The sequence below is a fragment of the Vigna angularis genome, chromosome 10, assembly GCF_016808095.1.
Source record: "Vigna angularis cultivar LongXiaoDou No.4 chromosome 10, ASM1680809v1, whole genome shotgun sequence".
NCBI classification, from domain to species: Eukaryota; Viridiplantae; Streptophyta; class Magnoliopsida; order Fabales; family Fabaceae; genus Vigna; species Vigna angularis.
The window spans coordinates 4335851-4361324 of record NC_068979.1 but is presented as its reverse complement, the minus strand read 5'-3'; the positions used below and the strand labels follow the sequence as shown (position 1 = coordinate 4361324).

Below are 25474 nucleotides of genomic sequence, written 5' to 3'. Positions count from 1 at the left end.
TGTTTAATTCCTTGGTACACTTTCTATTTGTTACAAAGAAAAGTTACAACCAATAATACTTTAGTTCAATTATTCATTTAATTTCCACGTACGCATATTATTTTAACCAGGTTTGATCTTTACATAATTTTATTCCAAGTAAAAAGTCAAAAGAATTAAAGATAATATACATAAGAACTAAACAAGTATATTCTTTTAGTATAGGAATTAAAACCAAAGTTTCTTAGCCATAGAATGAAGTAAGTAATTCAAGATGTTCTATTTTTAAATTTTGTAAATAGTGTAGAACCGTCATTTTCGAAATAATATATCAATGGATGAATATCGAAGCAAGATATATAGATATATAACTTGACCCACAAAAAAGATAGATGCAACTAAACATAATGAAATAAATTTAAGAATGAAAAGAATAGCAACTTGTCGCGGCTACAATTAGAAGAATTTTATACAGAAGTAACCAAACACAAAACGACAGAAGAACAAATTTAAAATTCGTGTCTGATATTTAGTATCTATCAAACCAGAACCTTTTTCACAAGCTGAGAAAAGACAAGAAAGAGGTCTATATGGTAAGTCAAGCCTCTCAAAAACCCCTCTTGAAAAATCTACCAAATATCTGAACATGCTATTCTGGTGTAGGGTAACATAGCCGATTAATCAACTACGCAAAAAGCAACAGAAGAAGAAACCTAGGCACCGTGTGCTTCTGTTCAAGATTCCCACAACTCAGAGCTGAACAAACCTATGTACACTATGCAAACTACTCCGCAGGCCCTTCATATATAACTCCAGAATCCAGTTCATGGATGAAAAAGGAAAAATAAAGCACTGCGATTAAAATCATTATTCACTAAACTTATTCTTGTATCATGAACATCATAAACATAAATTCATTGAACAGTTAGGCTCCATCAACTTGCTTCAAAGCCTTTCGTAACCTTCCCAGGAGATCCTTTGCTGCCATGTAGTTTTCCTTCATCTGCAGGAAAGAAAAATACCATGTTGGTCTTGGTGTATCCACGAGAGACTATTATGTAGTCTGAAATGGTGATTAACTAAACCACACTTGCATTGCATGAGTATTGTTCACGAGTACTAAAAGGTAAATTTTTACCTGAGCAATAATAGTTACGTCAATATTGTTATTGCCGAAGGGCAAAAGGCTGCTACTCTGGACAATGAACTGAAGCTTTTCTAATTCACTGAGTATCACTGCCGCACGCCCACTGTGTTTATCGCTCTGAGTTCTGATGAGCACGTCTTTCCCAGAAACTCTTACTTCGATTTCAGGGAGTGAATTGGCGCAGTGGCTGTCAGAATTTTCACCGTCAGCAAAGAGAATAGATCTTTTCACCAGGACTGAAGAACCAGTTGTGGTCTTCGCTGATTTCTCCTCTAGATTTTTCACGCGCTCTCGTAGTTGTTTCACATACTTGATAGCATCTCCCAACACAGAAGCCTTGTCCATCTGTGCATGCAACCACACACATAACTTAGTTCAGCATTTATTTATTGTTAACATAGGTTAAGTCTTCAACCGTGTGTGCTCTTTATATATATAAATTGTAACTGTGATTTGATCAGATAGGATCTAGCATAAGAGTTGAATTAACGTAGTATGCCAGGTGGTCTGGTAAAGTTTGTTCACTGAACCTAAGGTTTGTAATGGCATGGCCCTGATGAGGATGTAAACCTAAGTGACCAAAATTTTTGAGGCTAGATAAAAAAGAACAGTAATTGTTAAGCTGAGAGTACCTTCTTGAGGCCAGGAAGGACGGCAGAAAGAGCGATGAACCTCTGGCTGAGCTTTTCCCTTCGTTTTCTTTCAGCTATTACGTGCTCTTGGGCTTGGATAGGGTTCCTAGTGGTTAAGCCAACCTGGTTCGTTCGATTATCAGAACTGAAAAAAGTTTTGTCCTGATATGAACCTTGAGAAACGAAGTCTGTAAAGTCCATGTGCTCACTGGACGGGTTTTCGCTTTTAGGCTTCACATGGAAGTTGTGAAATTGCTGGGAAGCACGTGGTGAAGCATTAAAGTGGCCAAAAGAAATGAATTGGGAGGAAGGAGAAGCGGAAACATTGTGGGGAATTGAGTCACCCGCACAAGTTTTGAAGGTATTGAATGTGTTCTTGAGCCTCTTGGTTGGTCTTGGAGGGGTAAATGACTGATCAGAACTTTGAGCTGGGAAACAATTTAGAGTGGTTTCGGAGTTTAGCCGATAAGATGAATTGCTCTCAGGGGATCCGGAGAAAGACTCGAAGTCAAAGTCATCCAGTGGGCATGCAAAAGAATCCATCTGGTACTGATCAAGAAAGATTGGATACTCCATTTCCTGTCAAAAGTCAAAGTAAGATTACTTTTTCTTCTTATATGTGCTAAGAAGCTTGTGAGTTATGATGAGTTCCTATGCATTTTCTTACAAGTTCAGGCAAGTAATTGGTGGACGCGATTTCCATCATCTTCAGTTTCCTTCGTTTATAGAGGCCTGAAAGAGAGTCAACAAGACATCAATTAATTATTTCGGAAGATAATTGAAGAATCAAGAAATGAACTTTCCCAGTTGAGTTGAATGAAAATGATGAGGAGAAGTAATAAATGAAACATTAATCAGTAAAATGCGAAAAGATCTTGCAAAGTTTGGGTTGGGGAGATCATAATGAGTGAAAATAAAAGAGTGAAGAGATTGAGAAAATATGGTACCTTGAATGGAAAATTCGAAAAGCGGAGGAGAGGGTGGAGATTGAAGAGAAGAGATTAAGGTTGTGAAGTTGGGAGATGAGAAAAACGATGTTGTTGGGAAGGTTTTATAAAGGGGGCAGCGCACACGCTTCATACTCGGGTCAATAGGAGCACGTGTGAAAATGTATCCCATGTTCTTTGGTGGTCAGTTGGTGACTTTTGAATGCGGCTGATCCCTGTCTTCACTCACATTTACATTTGGTCAAACTATGGGTTCTTGTTTGTTTCCATCGTATGTATTTTGTTCATCTTCCTCTCTGTTCCAACATTTTCAGCATCATTCAGAACTTAAAAGTGGTATTTGGACTCGAGAAAAACAGAGAAAGCAGAAAAGACGTAAACAAACAACTTTCAACAGATTTTCCTCTCATATCATGTGAAAACTGTGCTAGGATGTTATTTTAGCCTAACTTAATTTTACAAAACCGTTTTTTTAATATGATATCAGAGTCATGATTAGAACCTATTAAAGCGAGTTCTATATGGGCATTCTATTTTTCTATTTCGTTTACTATCGAGTTGTTATTGGATCACCCATTTCTACTATCACGCATCAGATATCTATACCTGGATGTGAAGAGGTATATTGGAAGTCCTAAAAATAAAACCAATTTATAATATATATGAGTTGTAAACTTCACCTTTCAAACCGATTTTTTTTAAAAAAATTGATTTTGTAAAGTTGAGTTAAGTTCATTGTAATAAATATATTCATTTAAACGGAAACAAACACAACATGAGTTTCACATTATTCATAAAAAAAAAATCTTTTGATTTAATTTAGAGAATTTACAACTATGATAAAAATATATATCGCAAAATAGGTCTTGAAATTTTGGTCTCATCTGTTCTAATTTGGTGAGTTATGTTACAGTTCAGTTTATTAGGTCACTTTGATTGGTTCAACCGTTAAATTAGCGGATCAACTATGGAATGAGACAGGTTGATTTTTTTTTTTTTAAATCAAAATTAAAATAAAGAATAATTTATAAAAATAATTTTTGTGTATTATATTAATTTAATACGAAAATATATTATAATATTTTATCATAAATAATCAGCATTTATAAATTAAATCACAATTATTAATTATAATAAAATAATATATCTAAATATAATAGTTATTTTAATTTATTCTAATTACTTAAATACAAATATATTATAATATTATGTTTTAAATATATATATATATATATATATATATATATATATATATATATATAATATAAAATTTTAAAAAAATATGGTTAAATATATTTTTGACACAATACATTTCATATATGTATATATTATGTTTCGAAATTTTAAATATATTTTTTATTTTTAAACTTTAAAAATAAATTGTTATAATCATTTCAATTAAATTATGTTAATTCTTTTTCATTTATCAAATGCACTTTGTGTTAGTATTTAAATTATTTATGTGGTTTAATACATTTTGATTTTAATGTTAATTAAAAAATATGTTTAATACTTTAAAATTTAACATAATTGGATTAAATAAATTATATTCATTTATTTTTTAAATTTGAAGATTAAAGTGTATTAAAGATTCATACATACTTATATTTTAATTTCACATCAAAATTTAAAGCCTAACAATATATTTAAAGAAAAAAAATATTAAAATAAAAGAATTTTAACTACTAGCTCGCCAGTTATCCCTTCAAAGAGATGAGTTGGATTTTCAACTCAACGAGTTATCTTGTTCTGCTCCACTTTCAGCATATCAATAACAATGCAAGCTAAAAGGGATCAAACCAGCCCATTTTCACACCTTAAAAATATTATTTCGTCTCATTATTATAAACGTCTAGTTAATAATAAAAGCACGTTAACTCATAATTAACCGAAAAGTAAAATACACATAAAAAAGTGAAGGAATCTTGAGTTTAACTATAAGTATATCTCATAACAATATTAACACGTTTATTAGATATTAGGTGAATTTTAAAAATAAATAAAAGTACTTTTATTTTTTAAATGATGATATAACCCGATGAATCGTGTTTGTATTTTAAAAACATAGTTTTATGTACAATTTCTTTAACTAAGTTGTATTTGAATTCATAACTTGGAAATTAAAAGTTATATATTGAGAAATGATTTTATCTTTTAAAATTGACAAATTTCAAACTTGTTAAATAAAAACGTACGTAAATACACAACTTTCGTTAAATGAAATTTTAATAACAAGTTTTGTTGCAAACACAATTCTGTATTAAATACTTATCTTGTTGAAAGTCTGAGATAAAATCAATTTATAATTTATAAGTGAGTGCAAACTTCATCTCGAAAACCGATTTTGTAGGGTTATATTAGATTTAAAGTCCATTTTTAATATATCTTTTTAAACCACACTAAGTTAGTATATTTGAAGTAATTGGAATGATAAAATGGTTAAATTAAAAAGGATTAAATTTAAGAAAAAATGATTAGTAAATATTTAATTTAGTCTGTTAGGGTAACAAAGGCTAATTTATTATCTTAAAATGATTAAAGTCATAAATTGTTTAACATGAAATACTTTTTTATTACAACCCTTTGTTCCTTCCCACTCCCATCAAACTGGAAAGAAAACGCAGACAACTTTCCTCTGAAATAAAATATAATCATAAGAACATGTCTTTCCCCTATTTTCTTTATTATCGTTTGAACACCCACTATCACTTTTCTTCCTTAATTTTATGATTATTCATTAGCATCACTCTTTTTTTTTATTCACTCGTTGTGTTTCTGAATGATTCATTCTAAGCTTACACGTTTGCTTTTCGTATATCACTTTCAAACCAGAATTCGATGATCGCTCGCGTAAGCCTACTGACGAATGAATCTCAACTTTGTTTCCAATCATCTTATAATTATCAAATATTATAATATACCTAAGTGGATCAAAATTTATCATAACTTAAACAAGTATCAATAAATATTTCATGTCACCTATATCTACTTCTATATAGCCTTTTATCCTTTTCGTAAATCCTTGACTTGGTTTTGATGAAAATTATAATATATAGTAAGCTTGTTGATACAGTAAACAACCATCAATTTTGCTTTCAAATGTTCACAAATACTCACACAAAGCCTCTACAGTTGTCATTAAAGGAAAAATCAGAAAGAAAAAATTATAAAAAAAAGTAAAAAAAAAAAACTCTAATTTAAACATTTTTACGTTAAATGGTTAGATATTTAACGTAAATAAATTTCAATTATTTATAAAAATATCCGACATGTTTTTTCGCCGTTTTCTCTTTTTGGTCCAACAGAAAACATATCCAACAGAAAACATATGACATATTATGCATAAAATAGCCCATATTTTTTTCGTGGTTTTCTCTTTTAAGTCCAACATAAAACATTTGACATTTATACAACTAAATCATTTTAAGGCCTATTTTCTAAATTAATATATTAAAAATTATTTTTTAGGATATCAATCTGTATTACTTTTTGTTTCGGTAGGGTTTGGAGGTCCCCTGCTAAAATATTCCCGATTGTACTTAAGACTGGATGAACATTGAAGATCGGACGGACGAACTCTGTTCGAAGTGCTTCAGGTTGAAGACCGGGCAGACTTTTCTCCAAGCGGGCGGGTAGGCTCCCTAGTTGTCCTTGCATTCCAAGTTGTTCGTTCTCCCTCCTCCTTCTTAAAGCCGAATGGGCGGGTACCTGTTAAAGGCACTCCGACGTTCAAGTCAGTAAAGTGACCGAGCGGTCAGTACAACAAGTAATGCGTGTGTATTATGCATCGTGTCTAATAAAGTCATACCTGAGACCTTTATTTATATTAGTTGTGATGGATTTTTACCTTTCGCCAGCCTAATGACGGTCCAACCACACCTTAACCTTTATTAGGGGCTTAATGAGTCATTACCGTTTATAATTTAACCATGTGGTCGCCCTGGTGATTGGCCTGGATGGTCGGCCTAGATGTTCGGCCTGAATGGTTGGCCTAGATGGTCGGCCTAGATGATTGGTCTAGTGATTAGTCTGAATGGTTAACCTGAATGATTGACCTAATGATTGACCTCGATGGTCAGTCTGGTGGTGCACCGTACGGTGTACTCTTTATTACATTACTAACCGTAATAAATAAAGTGAATGATGAATAGTATGATATCCTTAATAATTTTTCTTTTCAACGGCCTTTATCACATTATTTGTCTTATATGTAAACCTTTTTCCGAAATTATAAGAATTATGAAAATAAAAACAATGTGGAAGAAACATAATTTCCTAATACATTTTTACAATATTTTTGTTAGAAATTATAAATTCGTATAAATCTTAATTTTTATTTAACAATTTTTCTCTCTGAATTAATGTTAATTATTTAACGATAAAAAATATTGAAAACCGTGTTAAAAATATTATTGATACTTCTATTAAAAGTTTAAAGTGAGAAAATATGTTATGATATTTGCATTAACAATTATAAATTTAATTGCTGTTCAATGAACTTGTTAAAATAATAAATAATCTATGATTAAAATAATAATTAAACATGTAATAGTAAAATAATATATACATTTATCCAATGTACACGGTATCAGATCAGAAACTGACACATTCCACGCGTTTAATATACTGTTGGATGATTAATGATGACTAGTATCAGGTTTCTTAGTTAATTTACCGTTGAATAATACCAACATAAAATGAATGATTAACTCCACGTGAAAAGTGAGGTCAATTTTATGTCAATCAGTTTTTCAAGTTGGAAAATACTTTTTTAATAGTTTTTTTTACAACTTTTTTATAACATTTATGTAGTTATTGGTGATGGGTTTATTTTAAATATTTTTAAAAATAAATTCAAATAAATTAATAAAATAATGATGCGTAATTTATAAAAAAATTATTATGAAAAATTATTAACATATATTCTTTCTAAGTGTTGACGACTGACATTAACCATCAAAATAGGTGTGCCTTCCTTTTAGTTTTTATCATCATTCTGTTAAAATAATGGATTAAAATAGTTTTAATAAGTTATATTCTCACTTATTTTGAGTTATGATATCAATTGACATATACAGTGTGATTGATTATTTTTTATAAATTAATTAAAGAGTTAATATGATTTTGATCTCCAAACTATTTCAAAAAATTAGTTTTATATCTAAACTAAATTACATATATATTCCGTATCTATAAAGTCAAGTAAAATATATTTCTTATTATAAAACGCAAGTGAAGATGATAATATTATAGTTATCGTGGAAGTCCATTTTATACGAAAAAAAATTCCGGGTATTATTTGTTGGAAATGATGTCTTAATAAATTTTATAAAGAATAGAGACGAAATAGATATATAAATTAGTGTAACGATAAAACATATTTTTTCAAAATAGTTTGAAAAAAAAATATATTTACCATTTTATTTTTCTTAATAATACTCTCTAACTATAACAGCGATATAATAATATATAAAAAGTATTGAGAACAACAGTACAGATTTAAATTGTATGTTATTTTCTGTACCAACTTATTTTATATATATATATATATATATATATATATATATATATATAATAAATCATTAAAAACAACTCTTATATTTTATTAATCAATTTCATAAAGTGATTTAATTAATAATTTTAACTAAAGACATATATGTCATATAATGTTTATTGGGTAAAAATTATTAATATTTTAATTTGTTAACGAATCATATTATTCTTATTGTTTTTCTCTTCATATCCCTCAAAAGAAAAAATCAAAAAGAAACTCAAGATATTTTATAAAAAGAAAAGATCATATATCAGTTTGTTTGTTAATTGTTCTTTTATGTCTAATCTTCTAGGTAAGCTTCTATTTTTTTTATTTTAAAAAGAATTGAAACCTTTTATATTTAAAGAAAAAGATTTATTATTTATTAATTATTGATATGTGTTTTTATTTATAATTTAACAATTGGTATCATGCTAGTTTGTGATTAATTGGCTTGAATCCTATTTTAATCTCTCTAAATTCATGAAAAATTCTATTTATAAAATTTGTGATTTTTCAAAAAAAAAAATCATACTTAAGTTTTTCAAAACAACTTAATCGCCATAAATTTAGTCACAGATTATTTATGAAAATTTAAGGGATATTTTTATGACACTTGTTGACATAGACTTTATAATTAAACTCACATTATATTTTATTTTTCAATTCATATCTAGAAAAGATTACAAAGAACATCTCTCATATAAATAAATTGCTTCAGCCCAACTGTATCACAGACTGGAAAAATTAGCTGTTGAATTATATATCTATTTAAGATTCTGTGGAAAAATTAGTCCATACATGTTATTTTCTTTTTGGTAAACCGCTAACATACAGTTTCAAACATCGTGCAACTATGACTTCATATTTAGTCTCCATTTGTCTGTACTTAACTGCAAATCTTTATCAGATCCTGATTCAATTAGAGAATACATGAAGATAGTAAAGAAATGAACACAGCTAGGACTAGATTTTAACATTTTTTGAGCCATAATTGAATACGTGTTCGTTGCAAATTAACAAAAAAAGTGCAGTGGAAGAATTCTTCTATCTCATGTCAAATTCATACTTATTTCTAATTAAGAGAAGTTTAGAAATGTCTAAATGATTATTTCAGGCTAGTCTTAGATTTGAAAATAAGAAGAAAAATGTTTAGAATTGGGTTGTGGCCCATTTACTACTTATTATATTTACAATCCAGTGAATCTACTATAGCAATATTTAATCCTTGCTGTGATGACATGGTATATGAAATAATAAAAAAGTTGAATTGTTTTAGTAAAGCTAGAAGAAAAAGATAATCTCTTTTAGCAAAATGACATATATCAGATGGATCAACCGAATTTATAGAAATATCTTAGTAATATGAAGACAAAATTTTCAACCTATCATGAGACAAATCTTTCATTCTAAAATGCCGAAGCTTAGCATCATCAACATTTACACAAAATTTATTGATGTTGGCATTTTTATTAGAAAAGGTGGTAATATCAATTATATTATCCCATTGTTGCTTTGTGATGCCTTTTAAATACTTGAAGTCCTTTGTGATAAATGTTATGTAACCTCTAAAGTGTACAAACACTTCCTATTTGCAAAGGAACAATGAAACAAATAGAAGGTTGAAAAATGGTCAAACATTTATGATTCGCAATCAATTTTGAAACTGAAATTAAATTGACTTGAAAAGAAAATGCAAATAAAACATTGATGAAAATGAGAGATTTGGACAGTACCAAACTGATTAACGCTCGATTGATTTCCATTAGGTAAAGAAAGTAGTATAGATGAAACTATGAATGGAGAGGAAAATATTTTTATTGTGCGATATATGATTTGTAAACCCTGTGTCTAGTACACCATCCCATCATTAATTAATTTGAAAACTATTGATATGATTAGAAGTTGGGTATGATTAGAAGTTGGGGTATGTAAAGATGATTGTTAAAGCAAAGTCATCAAACTCTTATTATTGAGAAAGTTGAATATAAGAATTAGGTCTACAAGAAAAATAGGTATTATTGAAAGTCAAAATCTCTCGAAAACTTAAAAGATCCGTTGATAATGATTTTTTTACCGATGATAACATTTATCCACGAAATTTTATATTCATTCGTAATTATCAAAGGAAAAATCTGTTGATATATATTTTTTCGGTATTTATTGAAGGAAAAAACTATCAATAAATTTCATTAGTAAATATCGCGATCTGGTTCATCTTCTTATTCATCTTTCCTTCTTTCTTTCTTTTAAGGTTTCATTTTTTTTTTATTTTTTCTTTTTTAGAATCCCGCTTAACTCTATCATCGATAAATGAAATATGTATTATTGATAATTTTTTTTTGGTAAATAAAATATACATTAGTGATGAAATTTTATATAATCATCGATAATTATTAAAGGAAAAATATTTTGATAAATTTTGTCAATAATTATCAAAGAAAAAATTCATCAGTAAATACCTGGCGCATCTTCTTTCTCGTCTTTCCATTTTGTTCTTTCTATTAGTTTTTTATTATTCTTTAATTTTGTGTTTATTTTTTTCAAAATAGTCCTGTTGTCGTTCACTACCGGATTTTTAGATTTTCAGTTCGATGATGCGTATGTATTTCAAGTGCACTATCTAATAGTGGAACTGCTGGTTTTGTTATCTGCAAACAGGTTCTAGAGGTCGAGATGCAAGTGAGTGATGCTCGAATGGTGGTGAAGCACGTGAATTTGCATTTTTGTTGGTGACACGATGGAAGCTCTCTAGCAAGTGCATGATGCGTTATCGACTTGTGATCTCCACCAAGTGCTGATGCAAGATTTGTTAACGTTTGATAAAGCTTTGATTTGCATCAATGTTGCGGGTTTTGTTTTTAGAGATGAGATGGAGATACTAGATGTTGTGGTCATGAGAAAATGGAGATAAAGAAGGACACATTGCACTTTTTTAAGAGAATGGAGATGAAGAAAAAATCTTAAAATTTCATTGATGTTTTCATATATTTTTTTTTATAGTAGATGGATTAACCTCGTTGTATTTTTTTAGCATTGATGAATGAATCCATAGTCGTGTTTAATAAAGTTCTTCTCTCCCTCCTTGGATTTGTAGCCGTTGGGTTGTCATGAGAAAAATTGGAAGAGAGATTACTAAAATTAGTGACGTGAAAAAAAATACCAAGAACTTTATACCATATAAATTAATAAACTTTCTTTTTTATAAAAGAAAAAAGAAAAAATATTTTTTTAATCTCGTATACTTTTACACTTCTATATGTATATTTATTTAATGAAATACGAAAACGAAATAAGAGCTGTAGTTATAACTCATAACTGATAGTGTAATTATAATATAATAAAAAATAAAAACAAAGTTATATAATGAAAACTTAAAAATTGATATAAGATTTATTTATTATCTAATAATCCTTTTAAATTTCAAAAAAATGGTTTGATTATGTAATTTATAAATTTCATAGTCTAAAAATAGTATCTAATATATATATATATATATATATATATATATATATATTGATTTAATAATTTTTCATATCTAGAGATACACATTTGATTGATTAGTAATAATAGGGTTTGTTCCATTCTATTTTAATTCACTAAAAACATATTGAAATAAACTGACATGAACACTTACAAGTTAACATGGACAACACTTACAGGTTAACATGCACAAACGTAAGTACGTGTAAATTTAGAAACAATTAACAAATTTTTTTGTAAACATTTAATGTCATTATTTTTACAAAATTATATGTTTTAAAATTATATTATTTTATTATAATAAAGATACATATAAACTCACGATAAAACATATATATTAATAATAATAATAATAGTAATAATAATAATAATTCTCAGTTTCTACTTTTAGACTATACTGATATTTTCTCTTTTCTATGTTATAATAGTAAATTATAATAAGTATTTTTAATCATATATATGTTTGTTTCACCTTAAGCATATATCTCATTATATCATTATCTTTAAGATTTTCTTTCAAATTTCACGTTAGATTATAACACCCAAATTTTCATTATTTGTATTTTAAAACTTTGTGATTTAAAAAACTGAGTTAATTATATGAGTGAATACTTTTTATTTTTAAGTATCTCTTGTTATCAATTCTATTCAAAATTCAGATTTTAAATTTAAGATGTTCAAATAACACACCCGAGTATGTCAGAATATTAACTTTTATTATAATTTGTCTTATGTTTCACATGCAAGTCCAGGACCAATTTATTTTCATCCAATCGACCACATTCTCCAATGGAAAAAATGTGGGTCAGCAGGATCAAATGTTTAATAGGAAAACCTAGTTCTTTAATGTTTTTTTTACTATAACTAAATATCTTTTTCAAAAAGAAAATTGATTTTAATTAAAATAACAAAATATAATATAAAAAAGTTACATATATTTTTGTCCTTTTTTGGAATAAAAAAACAGAGACATTGAATGCAGCATCTGAGATTCAATGATGTTTTGGGCAACCGTGCTGCGATGCATTATCAATATTATCACCTACCGCTCCATGACATGTTCACGTGGATTTCAAAGTAGCCATGCGGAGGTTCTTTACAAGGTCATTTATAGTCAAGTTGTACTCCGTCCCCATCTACAAAAAATGTTAGTCACTTATCACTGTAAATTATTAAAAATCTGGAAAAGTATTTACTTTTCTTTACCTGAGCAACAATTGTGATATCAAGGTTGGAATCTCCAAAACGCAGGACACTGCTATTCACAACAAAGAGATGAAGGTTTTGAATCTCCACAAGCATTTTCAGCAAAAGACCTTTTCGCTTTTCGCAGTGGATGCGAAGGAGCACATCCTTCTCTGACACTCGTGCTTCCACGCGAGGGAGGCTTTCCCTAAAACACCCATCACCGTCGCCTGAAGCTGAACCATCGTGGTAGCTCAGCCGTGGCTTCTTCACCATCACCACCTCAGACTTCTCATCTCTCTTCTTCTTGTTCTTTCCTTCAAGATTTTTCAGACGCTCTTGAAGATCTTTCACATACCTGACAGCGTCTCCCAGCACTGAAGCCTTGTCCATCTGTTCATTCACCCTACCCAGTTAACCACCTTTTCTTCTTACAATTCAATCAATCTTTCTGAGAATAATTAATGTCGTGATATGTCGTGTGCAATGAACAAATACACATGATCTATGAGAGTTGAGGAAATTTTAAATTAAAACTAAGGCCTTGAGTGAATACGAGGGAGAATAATGGAAATTTTAAATTAAAACTAAAATACGAGGAAGAATAATGGAAGAGATTCAAGAGAATCTAAAAGATAAATATTTTGTTCCGTATATTTGAATGAATTTGGAAATAAATATTTTTAATTTATTATATTAATAAAATCTTATATTAATTCTAAAATATTTTACTTTTAAATTTATTTTTAAATTTATTTAAATAAATAATAAAAAGATTTATATCTAAATTTTTTGACATCTTTTTAATTACTCTCTCGCAAATTCATTCAAGAAAATAATGCCTAAAAGTGCGTAATTTAAAAAATTGAAAGATAATAATGCGAATAATTTTATAATTTTTAAAAACAAGTTATAATTGTAAAGTAAGTGTTCATTTATTGGAGATTAATTTCAATCACTAGCTTACAGTGAACAGTACCTTCTTTAAGCCAGGAATGAGAGCAGCAAGAGCAATTAAGCCCTGGCTCACTTTCTGTCTCCGTTTTCTTTCCGCGATGATGTGATTCCGACCGTGACCGGAAGTCTTGCGGATTCCTTTGTCTTTCAGATTTTTTGATGATCTTGTTCCGTTCTCTGGGATTGAAACTGAAACACCTTTGTTCTGTTGCGGCGGGCTCAGCGCAGCAGAAACAATCCCTTGAAACTGAGTGTTCTCCACAGACAACGAGTTTGAGTTGTTTAGAAACATAATCTGGGAGGGTGGTGAAGATGAGGAAGAGGAAGAGGAGGAAAGTTTGGGTGAAAAGTGTTTGGTGGAAATGGGGGTTGAGTTCCAACTGCAGAGATTCGTTTTGGGCTGATTGATGGAACTGTTGAAATTAGTGGTTTCGGAATACAACATGTGACTCTCCGAAAACAAAGGTTGCTGATGCTGTGGTAGTGGCAAGTTCTCTAGGGCACTTGCTATCTCAAGGGAAAGTAACTCGTGATCATCTTCAAGACATTGTCGGAACATGGTGCAATCCTCAGTTTCCTGCAACAGTTGAAATAAAATAAAATATTAGTAAATCATTATATGTTTGATCACAGAAAATAGTGATGATGAATGAAAATTATTACGAAATCCAAAAACCAGCTGGGTTCTGATGAGTCCATGGAGATGCGTAAATTTGTTCCTTGTTCTCACATGCGTGACCTTTTCTTTTAGAATTCAGAGGTTTTCTTTATTTTTTTATTGCACTCGCCCATGGTGTGCAATCTTGATAGCTGTCAAGTACATTCTTTACCTACACGATAAATTATTATGACACACTTTTAAATTTATTTTTGACACATGTATTAGAATAAAATAATTATAAAAATATAAAATTTATATTTTCTTTTATAAAATAAAATAAAATAAAAATATTATTAAATGAATGAAAAAAATTTATATATATCAAAAAGAGACATTTATAAAATTCAAGACTAAAATTTATTACATGAAATTTTATTTGGTGTCTCCTTAAATAATTTTTTATGTCAAATTTATTGAGATAACAAAGATTTAATTTTGAATTCATCAATAAAGGTCTTGATTTTAAAAATGTATTAGAACATTAAAAAAAGTATATCTAAATTGGTCTAAACTTTTTAATATTATTTAATATATCAGAATAATTTTGAATCAATTTTTTTGTTTTATATTTTTTCCTTTTTCTCTTCATTTATATGGCACATATCAATATTAATAAATATGATAAAAAATTGTTAGAAGGACCAACATTTTGAACTGGTTTTGAATTTTTAGCTCTTTGATTATTTGAGTATTGGAAATATTTCCTTTTGCCCCGTCTTTTGTGGGAGGATGATTAAAATTGCTTCCTTTAGTGCTAATAATGTTTTTCTGAAAAAAGAAATATCCCGACTAAACAAATTATAACAAAAAAAGTTTGTAAATATTATATTAATTATTTAGTTGAAGAGACAAACAAAATCATAATCAATGATATAATCAATGATATAATCAATGATAAGATCCATTATATTAGAAAAATCTCTAAATAAGAAATTATTTATTGATCATAATTGATTACTTTCTCAAGATAATCAAATATTTTTTTATCATATATATATATATATATATTTATTCTTTTTTCTTTTTTTTTTCAAGTTTGAACATCTTAAGATTAGGATGACAACAAACTGTGGTAAGTAAAAATAATCGTGTCATCTCATTATTGTATCACCAAATATATTTTTACAAAATCTTTCATAGTTTTACTATCAACAAAATTGGTAAAATTTAATTTATCGTGGTTAAGAATCCATTTCAACTTTTCAACTATACACTTAATTAACTTGTGGCAAGTTGAGTTAAATACATAATGAGTGGACATTTTGAAATATAACATGCATTCTATTAGAAAACCTCTAAATAAAAAATTATTTATTGGCCATAATTGATTAGTTCCTCAAGATAATCAAATATTTTTTTATTATATATATATATATATATATATATTTATTTATTTTTTTTCAAGTTTGAACATCTTAAGATTAGGATGACAACAAACTGTCGTCAGTAGAAATAATCATGTCATCTCATTATTATATCAACAAATATACTTTTACAAAATCTTTCATAGTTTTTCTATCAACAAAATTGGTAAAATTTAATTTATCATGGTTAAGAATTCATTTCAACTTTTCAACTACATACTCAATTAACTTGGGGCAAGTTGAGTTAAATACATGATGAGTGAACATTTTGAAATATAAGATGCATTCTATTAGAAAAACCTCTAAATAAGAAATTATTTATTGTCCATAATTGATTAGTTCCTCAAGATAATAAAATATTTTTTTATTATATATATATATATATATATTTTCTTTTTTTTTCAAGTTTGAACATCTTAAGATTAGAATGACAACAAACTGTCGTAAGTAGAAATAATCGTGTTATCTCATTATTATATCACCAAATATACTTTTACAAAATCTTTCATAGTTTTTCTATCATCAAAATTGGTAAAATTTAATTTATCGTGGTTAAGAATCCATTTCAACTTTTCAACTACATAATGAATTAACTTGTGGCAAGTTGAGTTAAATATATGATGAATGGACTTTTTGAAATATAAGATGCATTCTATTAGAAAAACCTCTAAATAAGAAATTATTTATTGGCCATATGTAAGACCCATGAAAAATATTTACCTTAATAGTAACAATTTTATTACTAGATTTCTTTGTGAATGGAAAATATAATAAGTTTATGTAAAAAAAATAAAATGTGGAGAGCTAAATAAGAAATTTTGGTAGCTTAATTGGTAGAAAATTTTGGTGATTTCAAGAACATGGGTTCAAACTCTCTTCTACCTTTTTCTAAAAAAAAATTAAAAAAAAATTAAAAATATTGATAGTGGATAAAGCACTCAGATTTTAAGGCATTATTGAGGGATGGTTATTCTGCACAAAGAGAGGAAGAATCAAGTGAGAAATCTTGAGAAATAGAGAAGAAATAGTTAGGAAGAAATTTTTAGTTGCAAGAAGAGTAGAGGTTCTGGAGGGTTTTCGGAGAAACAAATTTTGAGCAAGAGATTGAGTCTGGAATAGAGGTAGGGGAGCTAACCTTTCTAAGCTTTTATATTATGATTTAGTATTGTTTTATTACTATTCATGTCTTGAAATTCTAGTATTGTTTTATTATTATTCATGTCTTGAAATTCTATGTGAATACTGTTAGTGAAAACATAGGTACTTGTTATATATCTATCTATATTGAATTTCTGTGTTAATATTATATGTTGTTGTTTTGAATCTGTAAATAAGAAATTTGTTAAAACTAGTTGAGGAACACTTTGGCTAAGGAAAGACTTGGTACTTAAGTTGTCCATTGTGACACACCTCTCTTTCTTGGAAGTCTACTCGACAAGTTTTTAACTTAAATCTTGTTGAACAGATTATGTACTATTAAATTATTATGCAATATATCTTGTTGGAATGAAAATTTCTGATGAATTCATGTTACTGTGGTAGATATGGAATTATGAACTATAATTGTGATGGTAGGATAGAGGAATCTTAAAAACCGGAGTTGGTACATCCCTTATCATAGAGTAGCCCTGGTCAAATTCAGTAAGTTGTGACTAGTCATATGTACTGGCGTTTATGGTGAGTTTGATTCGTCAAACATTTGATTCTTCTCCGGTGATCATTTATGGTGATATTTTAGTATTGTTAATTTATTTTGTGATATATTCATTTTGTATGATTTCTATGATGATTGTATTTTATTATATTGGATTTGAATTTATGCATCTGAACATGATATGAGTATTATGAGGAGATTTTGTAATGGTATAATATGAGTTGAGGAATATGAGCATGGTATGAGTTTCGTGGAGAGATTCTGTGATGATATGGTATTTGTGTATATGTTGATGTTGAGGATCCTGTTGTTGGAGGTTATCCTGATACTCTAATAATCATCCAGTCTCAAGTAGAGAAGGATGAATTATGTGGTGAAAGGGGCAGGAGGTCCTGGTCTATGTGCAGGTTTTGGACATAGTGTTGAGGACTAACCTTGTGAATGGTATGGAGTATTTTGGAAGTGTATTTGTAAGAAGAAGTAGAAGTCATCACAAGTGCATAATCTCCCGTGACCGCTCATCAACGTATCATCCGGATGAGTGTCTATTGGGTATTGTGGTGTCTATTGGGTATTGTGGAACGAGTGTTTATTAAGTATTGTGGGATGAATGTTTATTGGGTATTGTGGGACGGGTGTCTATTAGGAATTATGGTATGATGGGATGAGTATCTATGGTGTGATTGTGGTATGATGGTATGAGGGTGTCTAACATAATTATTATATGATGTTTGTATCAAAGTAATTATGCATGTTTTATAAATGATTTGTTGCATGTTAGCTCACCCTACTTATTTGTGTTTGTGTATGTGCGATGATCGTATAATTCGTTATACGGGAGCAGATGAAGGAATGTCGTCTGATCCAGTACCAATGAAGAAAGAGATAGAAGAATAAATTAGAAGAATTCGAGTTATATTTATGAGTTTGTAGTTGAAATCTGAGTTTAAAACACACACACACACACACACACACACACACACACACACACACATATATATATATATATATATATATATATATATATATATATATATATATATATATATATATATATACATATCAACTATGAATTTTCAAGTGTGAGATTATGAGATGTTACCTTAAATGTAATGCTACAATATATAAATTATGAATTATCAAGTGTGAGATGATTGGATGCTACACCATAATTGATTAGTTCCTCAAGATAATCAAATATTTTATATATATATATATATATATATATATATATATATATATATATATTTTTTTTTTTTTCTTTTTTTTCAAGTTTGAACATCTTAAGATTAGAATGACAACAAACTATCGTCAGTAGAAATAATCATGTCATCTCGTTATTGTATCAACAAATATACTTGGGTTAAATATGTTTTTCGTCCCTTAAGTATCACACGATTTTGGTTTTAGTCCCTACTCGAAACTTTGATGGTTTTTAGTCCTCATAGTATTGAAACTATTAGAATTAGTCCTTAAAAATGGACGGCGTCAACTTTTAGTTGATCTGGCAAACAACGAGACCACGTCTTCTTCTTAAGTATCTGCCACGTTGCTTCTTCATCATCTCAGTTGGGGGCAAAGCTGAGTTCTTCTTTTTCGTCATCTGAGATTAACCAATTCACCAAAGGCTCCCTATCATCCTTCTCGTCAATCCTCAACGCCACTTTCAACTCCTTCAACCCTTGTGCTGCAAATTCGAACCTTCCACTCCTCAACGCTTCCTTCACACTTTCTAACCTCTTGTTCAACCCCACAACGGTTCCAACCAGCCCTAGGATCTCCTTCTTCACCTTTAGCTCCTCTTTCTTCACCTTCATTTCTGACACAACCTCGCGCACCTCGGCATCGATCGGTCGGTCGGAGAGGAGTCAGATAATGGCGGCGACGTCGTCGGAGACTTCGCGAGTCTGCGAAACGGCATCGTTGCAGAGAGAGAAGAGGCGCGCGAAGTCTTCACGGTGTGAGACGAGGTAGGACTAGACCTGAGAGCGGATCTGGAGGGATTGCGACTCGAGGCGCTGGATCAGGAGGTGCAGATCGGGCGCTGATAGAGGGGAGGTTGGGTCCGAGAGGTCCTGGGCCGAGAGAAGGTCGCAGAAGTTGATATTGTCGAAGAGAGACTCCATCGACGGCGCTAGCGTGGTGGCGAAGATGGCGGAGACTGCTAACGTGCGCTTGAAGTGTGTGTTTGTGTGGAGGGTGTTAGCGTGATGGGTGCGTTTGGACTTGATGGACTTTTGGTTTCAGCTCTGCGTGACATTGGTTAATCTGAGATGACGAAAAATAAGAACTCAGTTTTGCCCCCAACTGAGATGACGAAGAAGCAACGTGGCAGATACTTAAGAAGAAGACGTGATCTCACCGTTTGCCAGATCAACTAAAAGTTGACGCCGTCCAGTTTTAAGGACTAATACTAATAGTTTTAATACTATGAGGACTAAAAATCATCAAAGTTTCGAGTAGGGACTAATACCAAAATCGTGTGATACTTAAGGAACGAAAAACATATTTAACCCAATATACTTTTACAAAATCTTTCATAGTTTGGTAAAATTTAATTTATCGTGATAAAAAATATATTTCAACTTTTCAACTATATACTCAATTAACTTGTGGAAAGTTGAGTTAAATATATGATGAGTGGACTTTTTGAAATTAAAGAAAAATAATTTTCCTAACTTAATGTATAGTTGTTTTTTTCTCCCTACGCAAGAGCAGAAAATAATGCATTTGGTAGATAATAGGAAAGTGTAGATGAAAGTTGATATATAAGGTTCCAGTGGTGCATGCATATTCCTCTTCAGATAATTCCATGTGCTAGATTAGTTACATAATGTTTCAAAATTTCACTGCTATACACAGTCTTGTTTAGTGGAACCATATGACTACCTTCAAAATATCCCTGCAAAGCTAATAATAAGATACTTTAATTTAGATCCTTATGTTACTTTTGCAACTGTCTCAATCACTTTAAATTTTAGAAAAGGAATATTTAGAGTTTATATTTACAAAGAATAACTTAAATTATGATGTAATATTATTTTAGATTATATATTTTTCAAAAGTATGTAAATCACTTTTAAAATAAGAATAAAATGCAGTAATATAGATCCTACGCATCTATGTTATGATCTTCAATTTTGGTAAGAACTTCGTATATATTTATGTATGTTGAATATAATAATTGTGAAAAGTATTATTTTCTCCCTGATATTTGATTTAGTCATGTACATGCAATGTTTCTCCCAGGATCAATCATTTTTAAATATGGTTTACACATTGAATACTTAAATGCTAGATTTAATATTGAAATGAATATAAATGTAGAAGACATTACTCAATAAATTAAATTTGCATTTATTTCTAACAAACAACATAATTTATTAATCTTAACATTACCAGTTCTCTTTACAGAAAACATTTCAAACTGAAATCATAACAATTTGTTGCATTTTTAAATAAGATAAGAGATATTTGCGAACGTTGAAAATCTATTTTTGATGTGGGGATTATTTTTATCGGATCACTTTGGTTACGTAAGTATGACAAAACCATCCTTTGGAAAATAAAAATCATAATTAATTAACATATACGACAAACAAAAGTCAGAAAGAAATCAGAATAAAAAGTTGCTGATAATATGGTACACCGCTAAAGGACTCAGAATCACCGTTAAAGATAATTATAGAACAGAAAATATTAATCGCTAAGGTAGTGATTTCTTACTCTTTAGTCACCGTACGTATAGGATTGGACATGTTTGGAGGATTATAAATAAGTTCAAAATTGAAATTTTATTCTGTTTTTTAAAATATTTTTGTTCTTTGAATTTAAAAATTAAAATGTATATGGTTTTTTTCAAAACAGTGTTAAAAAATTGTTAGATTAATATTAAAATTAAAATATGTCAAACAATATAAATATTTTAGACAAAAAGTTTAAAATCTTTTTAACATATTAAAAAATTAGATTTATTTATTGTTAAGTTTGATTGTCAAATTATATTAAAATATGAGATAGACACTAATTTTAATTTTCCGTTAAAATTTAAAAATTAAAAGCATATTTAATTTGAAATATAAAATCAATATTTGGATTCACTTTAACATTTCTTTATTTGAAACATGAGAACGTTAAACAGATTAAAAAATATAAATTGTAACTACTCAATAAACAACATATTATGAAAATTTAGAACTTAATTAAATTAAAACAATAATGAGAATAAAGCATAATTTTGTAAAATAAACTTTGATAGTATGATGTGAAGAATGTCAAAGTCGAAGAATAATGAGAATGCATAAGAACATAACACATTTACCCAACTTTCTTAGAAACAATGATAAAGTCATTTTGTTCAAATAGAAGCAAAGTTAATTTTAAATTATTTACACATAGTAAAAGTTCTTTTAGTTGTTTAGTGTTGATCAAGGAAACAAAATATAATAACTATTGCATTGCTTTACTTCAATACTTCATTATTCAATATCTTCCTTTATTCCTCAACCATCTAAATTTCTTTAGATTATCTATTTTATATTAAATTGGAAATCCACTGTACCTCCAAATATATAAAAAAAGTTATCCATTTTACCCCAATATCTATCTATCTATATCTATCTATATATATATATATATATTTATATTTGGAGAATTTTTTTTATACGTAGAGGTACAATAGCCCATAAAAATATAGGACATCCGTGCGGGTCTGTAGTTGCAATTGGCGATATTTTTGCATGTTTGAATTCTTAATGAACACAATGATTACAAAAGATTATTCCTGTAAGGCAATGACTTTAAATTAAAAAAGAATTAAAATGAGCATCACCAGCACCAAATCTAAAATATATTCATAACTGCCGTTTACCTTATTATCATATAATCCTACCTCACTATTCATGTACTATTGACTCCACTTTTTTAATTCACTACTCAAATTTACTGTTCTTTCTTAAAAAAAATATCAATAAAAAAACACTAGACAATTGCAATATAAAATCTGAGAGTGAAAAAATTTATCAATTTGTATTCATCTTAAGATTAGATAATAATTTTAGATAACCAAAGTGTACTAATGATGAAATATTGAAGGGTTAAAAGAAAAATATTTAAATATCCTTCACTATCATAACTCCACTGTTATGATCGCGGTACCAAACCGCTACTAGAAAAGAAAAAAAGAAAAAAAGAAAAAATGTCAAAAAGAATCATTTCAAACAAGTTTTTCAAGAAAAATATTTCATATGTTTCAAAAAAATTCTTTTCAGAAACCCTTTTCATATAGGTGTTTCAGAAAATTCATTTTGCAAAGTATTATATGCATTTTCTGAAAAGTGTATTCCGAGAATTTATTCAAAAAAATATGTTCCGGAATGTATTTCACCTGTTTTTTGGAGATTTATTTCAAAATTTCACACGAAAATTTTATTCTGATATTTCGTTTCAGAAAATTAATTCTGGAAAGCCTGTTCCGGACATTATAGTTTGAAAGTCACTTTTATAAGGATAAAATGGTCACTTTCATAAGAACATTTAAAGGACATTTGTGATTATTTAAAAGGCTTGATTTGGGCTCTTTTCTGGGCCAGATTTCACAAGCAGTCTAGAGGGGTTACTTTTAACACCACTCCATATTGTTCCTCCATCATCATACATTTTAAAAATTTGAAAACTATCTTTATATTTTAAAATATTCTAACTCCTAAATTTTTTCTGAAAGAATGTCGATATTCGTTGAAGAAAAAAGTACTTTAATGAATATATTACATTCATTCATGTTTTTTTTTTAATTTTTTATTTATTAATTTAATATTTTTATATAATTAATTAAACGGATATGGTCACATTCGTTAAGATTTTTTATCTTTTATAGTTTATTAATTTATTATATTTTAAATTAATATATAAATATTATTTTATTTTATTTTAAATTTATTATATAATTATATATAAATTAATTTAATTTTATTTAATAAAATAATTATTATTAATTTAATTTATATATTATTATTTAATTATTTAATTAATTATTATAATATTTTTTATATTATTAATTAAACGCCACATCCGTAAAAAAAAAAATTTCAAGTTTTTAATTTACGGAGATAGTCACATCCGTTTGACGGATATCAACATTCATTAAAAATGAAATGGATGTTAATATCGATTGAAGGTAAAACGAAGATGGACATGAGTAAATTAGGTATAGGGTGGTTCATAGAACATTTGGTGGCCGTGGATAAAGCAATACAAAACTTATTTTTAAACATAATTATACACTTTCTTTTATAATCTTAATTTATTGCGGTCTCAATTTACTAAAGCTTCTTAATAAAATACTTAATCATATCACACATACAAACAGAAGTGAATGTTTGCGGAGTCTGTTAACAATTTAAGTCCATCACGTAACTGGAAAAAATCCTGGTAGTAACGATACTTTTAAATATAACCGATGTTTAAATAATTCAAGTTTATTTATATTTCTATAATAGAAAATCAATGTATAAAGTTATTAATTCAAATTAACCAACTTAAATATCATTTTAAATTTATTAGTATTTAAATTTCTTTATTTATTTCTTTTATACATTAAAAATATAAATTATATGCGTCAAATAATCTTGGATCTATGAGAGCACTTCAACATTATAAATATTTCATTGACATTGATAATGTCTTTGTATTATATTATCTATTATATATACATACGCTTCTCTTTACTTTGTCTCCGAAAGCAAATTAACGTTGTAGTTTTATGTTTTATTTAGAAGATGTAGACCATGTATTCTAGAAAAGAGGCTATTTTATATTTTATTTACCAAGATGAAAACTACATATAGAATATATTTTATAAACAAATTAAAAAAACGTCATAATATTCTCAGTAATTGACAACACGAAAATCTAAAACCTAGCTTGGACCTTGCCACGTTGAAGTTGAAATCTATGTTAACCCATATAAGGAAAAGACAAAATGGATTCATCGATGGTATATTTGTAGAAACTTATTTGGTGACCACGGAATTAAATTTATCTACTAATATTAGCAACTACTGATATATCTTAAAATCAACCACTAATATATGAATAATCTCAGCGTTGCAGTTAAAATTTAATTAGAACAATTAAAAAAACAACTGAAACCCAATAGATGGTTAATAATTGAGAATTCTAGTTGCTTTTGCTTGTAAAGATTTCTTTCTTACAGATTTTGTCCCATTAAATTTAATTTTCCCAGATACTGAGGCACGTCTCATTTTAATTATATTTTCAATAATGCAGATATTTCAATAGAAAGAAAATGTGTCATTCCACCAAACACGACATCAGCTAGATGCTGTATCAGTTTAATAGATAATTTCAAGCATAAAACTGTATCAAATATTCAAAAAGATTTTTTTTTTATCACACATAATAGTGTTAAACGATTTCATTGTATTGCGTTTTTGTTAATGAAGGGTGCATGCGATCACTGTTCTCCATTACTCATGAATTAGGTGAACTGTGAAAGAAGTGGGAGAAAGCTTTACGAAAGACGGTAGATTAGAAAAATATTATCGGAGAAACTTAAGTTTTTTATATTTATTTAACATTATTTTTTCTTACTTTTTATTTTATTTTTTTAAAAAAATATAAAAATTTATATTTTTATGATCATTTTATTTTTATAATATATATTAAATAAATGTAAAAGCATCTCATTCTATTATTGTAGTACCATTGTATTAACTTACTTAAATGAAAAAGGAAAATGCAAAATTAGTTGATGGCTTCAACATAAATGGAAAACCAGAAAAAATCATGGAATTTCACGTAACTGGAGAGTTGCCAACGTTATCTCCACATGGCAGGGTGTGGTTGGTTGTTGGGATATTCTAATCAATCTTGTCCAAGTTGACCACTCCATCTTCAAATCAGCTTCTCTTC

The 25474-nt window shown here is 28.6% G+C and overlaps 2 protein-coding genes across 2 annotated transcripts; both read right to left on the bottom strand.

Annotated features, from left to right (window-relative positions):
- Nucleotides 1–477: 477 nt before the first annotated feature.
- Nucleotides 478–2877, bottom strand: LOC108334767 (transcription factor bHLH18). The gene is made up of 5 exons (XM_017570706.2): nucleotides 2706–2877; nucleotides 2426–2490; nucleotides 1759–2337; nucleotides 1118–1471; nucleotides 478–982 (listed from the first exon to the last, which is right to left on the bottom strand). Exons 1-5 carry the CDS (start codon nucleotides 2875–2877, stop codon nucleotides 905–907), a joined length of 1248 nt encoding a protein of 415 aa, XP_017426195.1. The 3' UTR covers nucleotides 478–904.
- A 9759-nt stretch (nucleotides 2878–12636) lies between these two features.
- On the bottom strand, nucleotides 12637–14646 carry LOC108335457 (transcription factor bHLH18). The gene is made up of 4 exons (XM_017571478.2): nucleotides 14527–14646; nucleotides 13886–14440; nucleotides 12928–13299; nucleotides 12637–12857 (listed from the first exon to the last, which is right to left on the bottom strand). The coding sequence occupies exons 1-4, from the start codon at nucleotides 14560–14562 to the stop codon at nucleotides 12783–12785; spliced, it is 1038 nt and encodes a 345-aa protein (XP_017426967.1). The 5' UTR covers nucleotides 14563–14646; the 3' UTR covers nucleotides 12637–12782.
- Between the last annotated feature and the right edge of the window lie 10828 nt (nucleotides 14647–25474).

Excerpts from the sequence above, each read along its gene's own strand:
- LOC108334767 (XM_017570706.2), bottom strand. The coding sequence starts at position 2,877 with ATGGGATACATTTTCACACGTGCTCCTATTGACCCGAGTATGAAGCGT. Across the intron at positions 1,472-1,758 it reads TCCTTCCTGGCCTCAAGAAG|ATGGACAAGGCTTCTGTGTT; the intron begins GTACTCTCAGCT and ends TTGCATGCACAG. Across the intron at positions 983-1,117 it reads ACGTAACTATTATTGCTCAG|ATGAAGGAAAACTACATGGC; the intron begins GTAAAAATTTAC and ends TCTTTCCTGCAG.
- LOC108335457 (XM_017571478.2), bottom strand. The coding sequence starts at position 14,562 with ATGGACTCATCAGAACCCAGCTGGTTTTTGGATTTC. Across the intron at positions 13,300-13,885 it reads TCATTCCTGGCTTAAAGAAG|ATGGACAAGGCTTCAGTGCT; the intron begins GTACTGTTCACT and ends GTGAATGAACAG. Across the intron at positions 12,858-12,927 it reads ATATCACAATTGTTGCTCAG|ATGGGGACGGAGTACAACTT; the intron begins GTAAAGAAAAGT and ends CATTTTTTGTAG.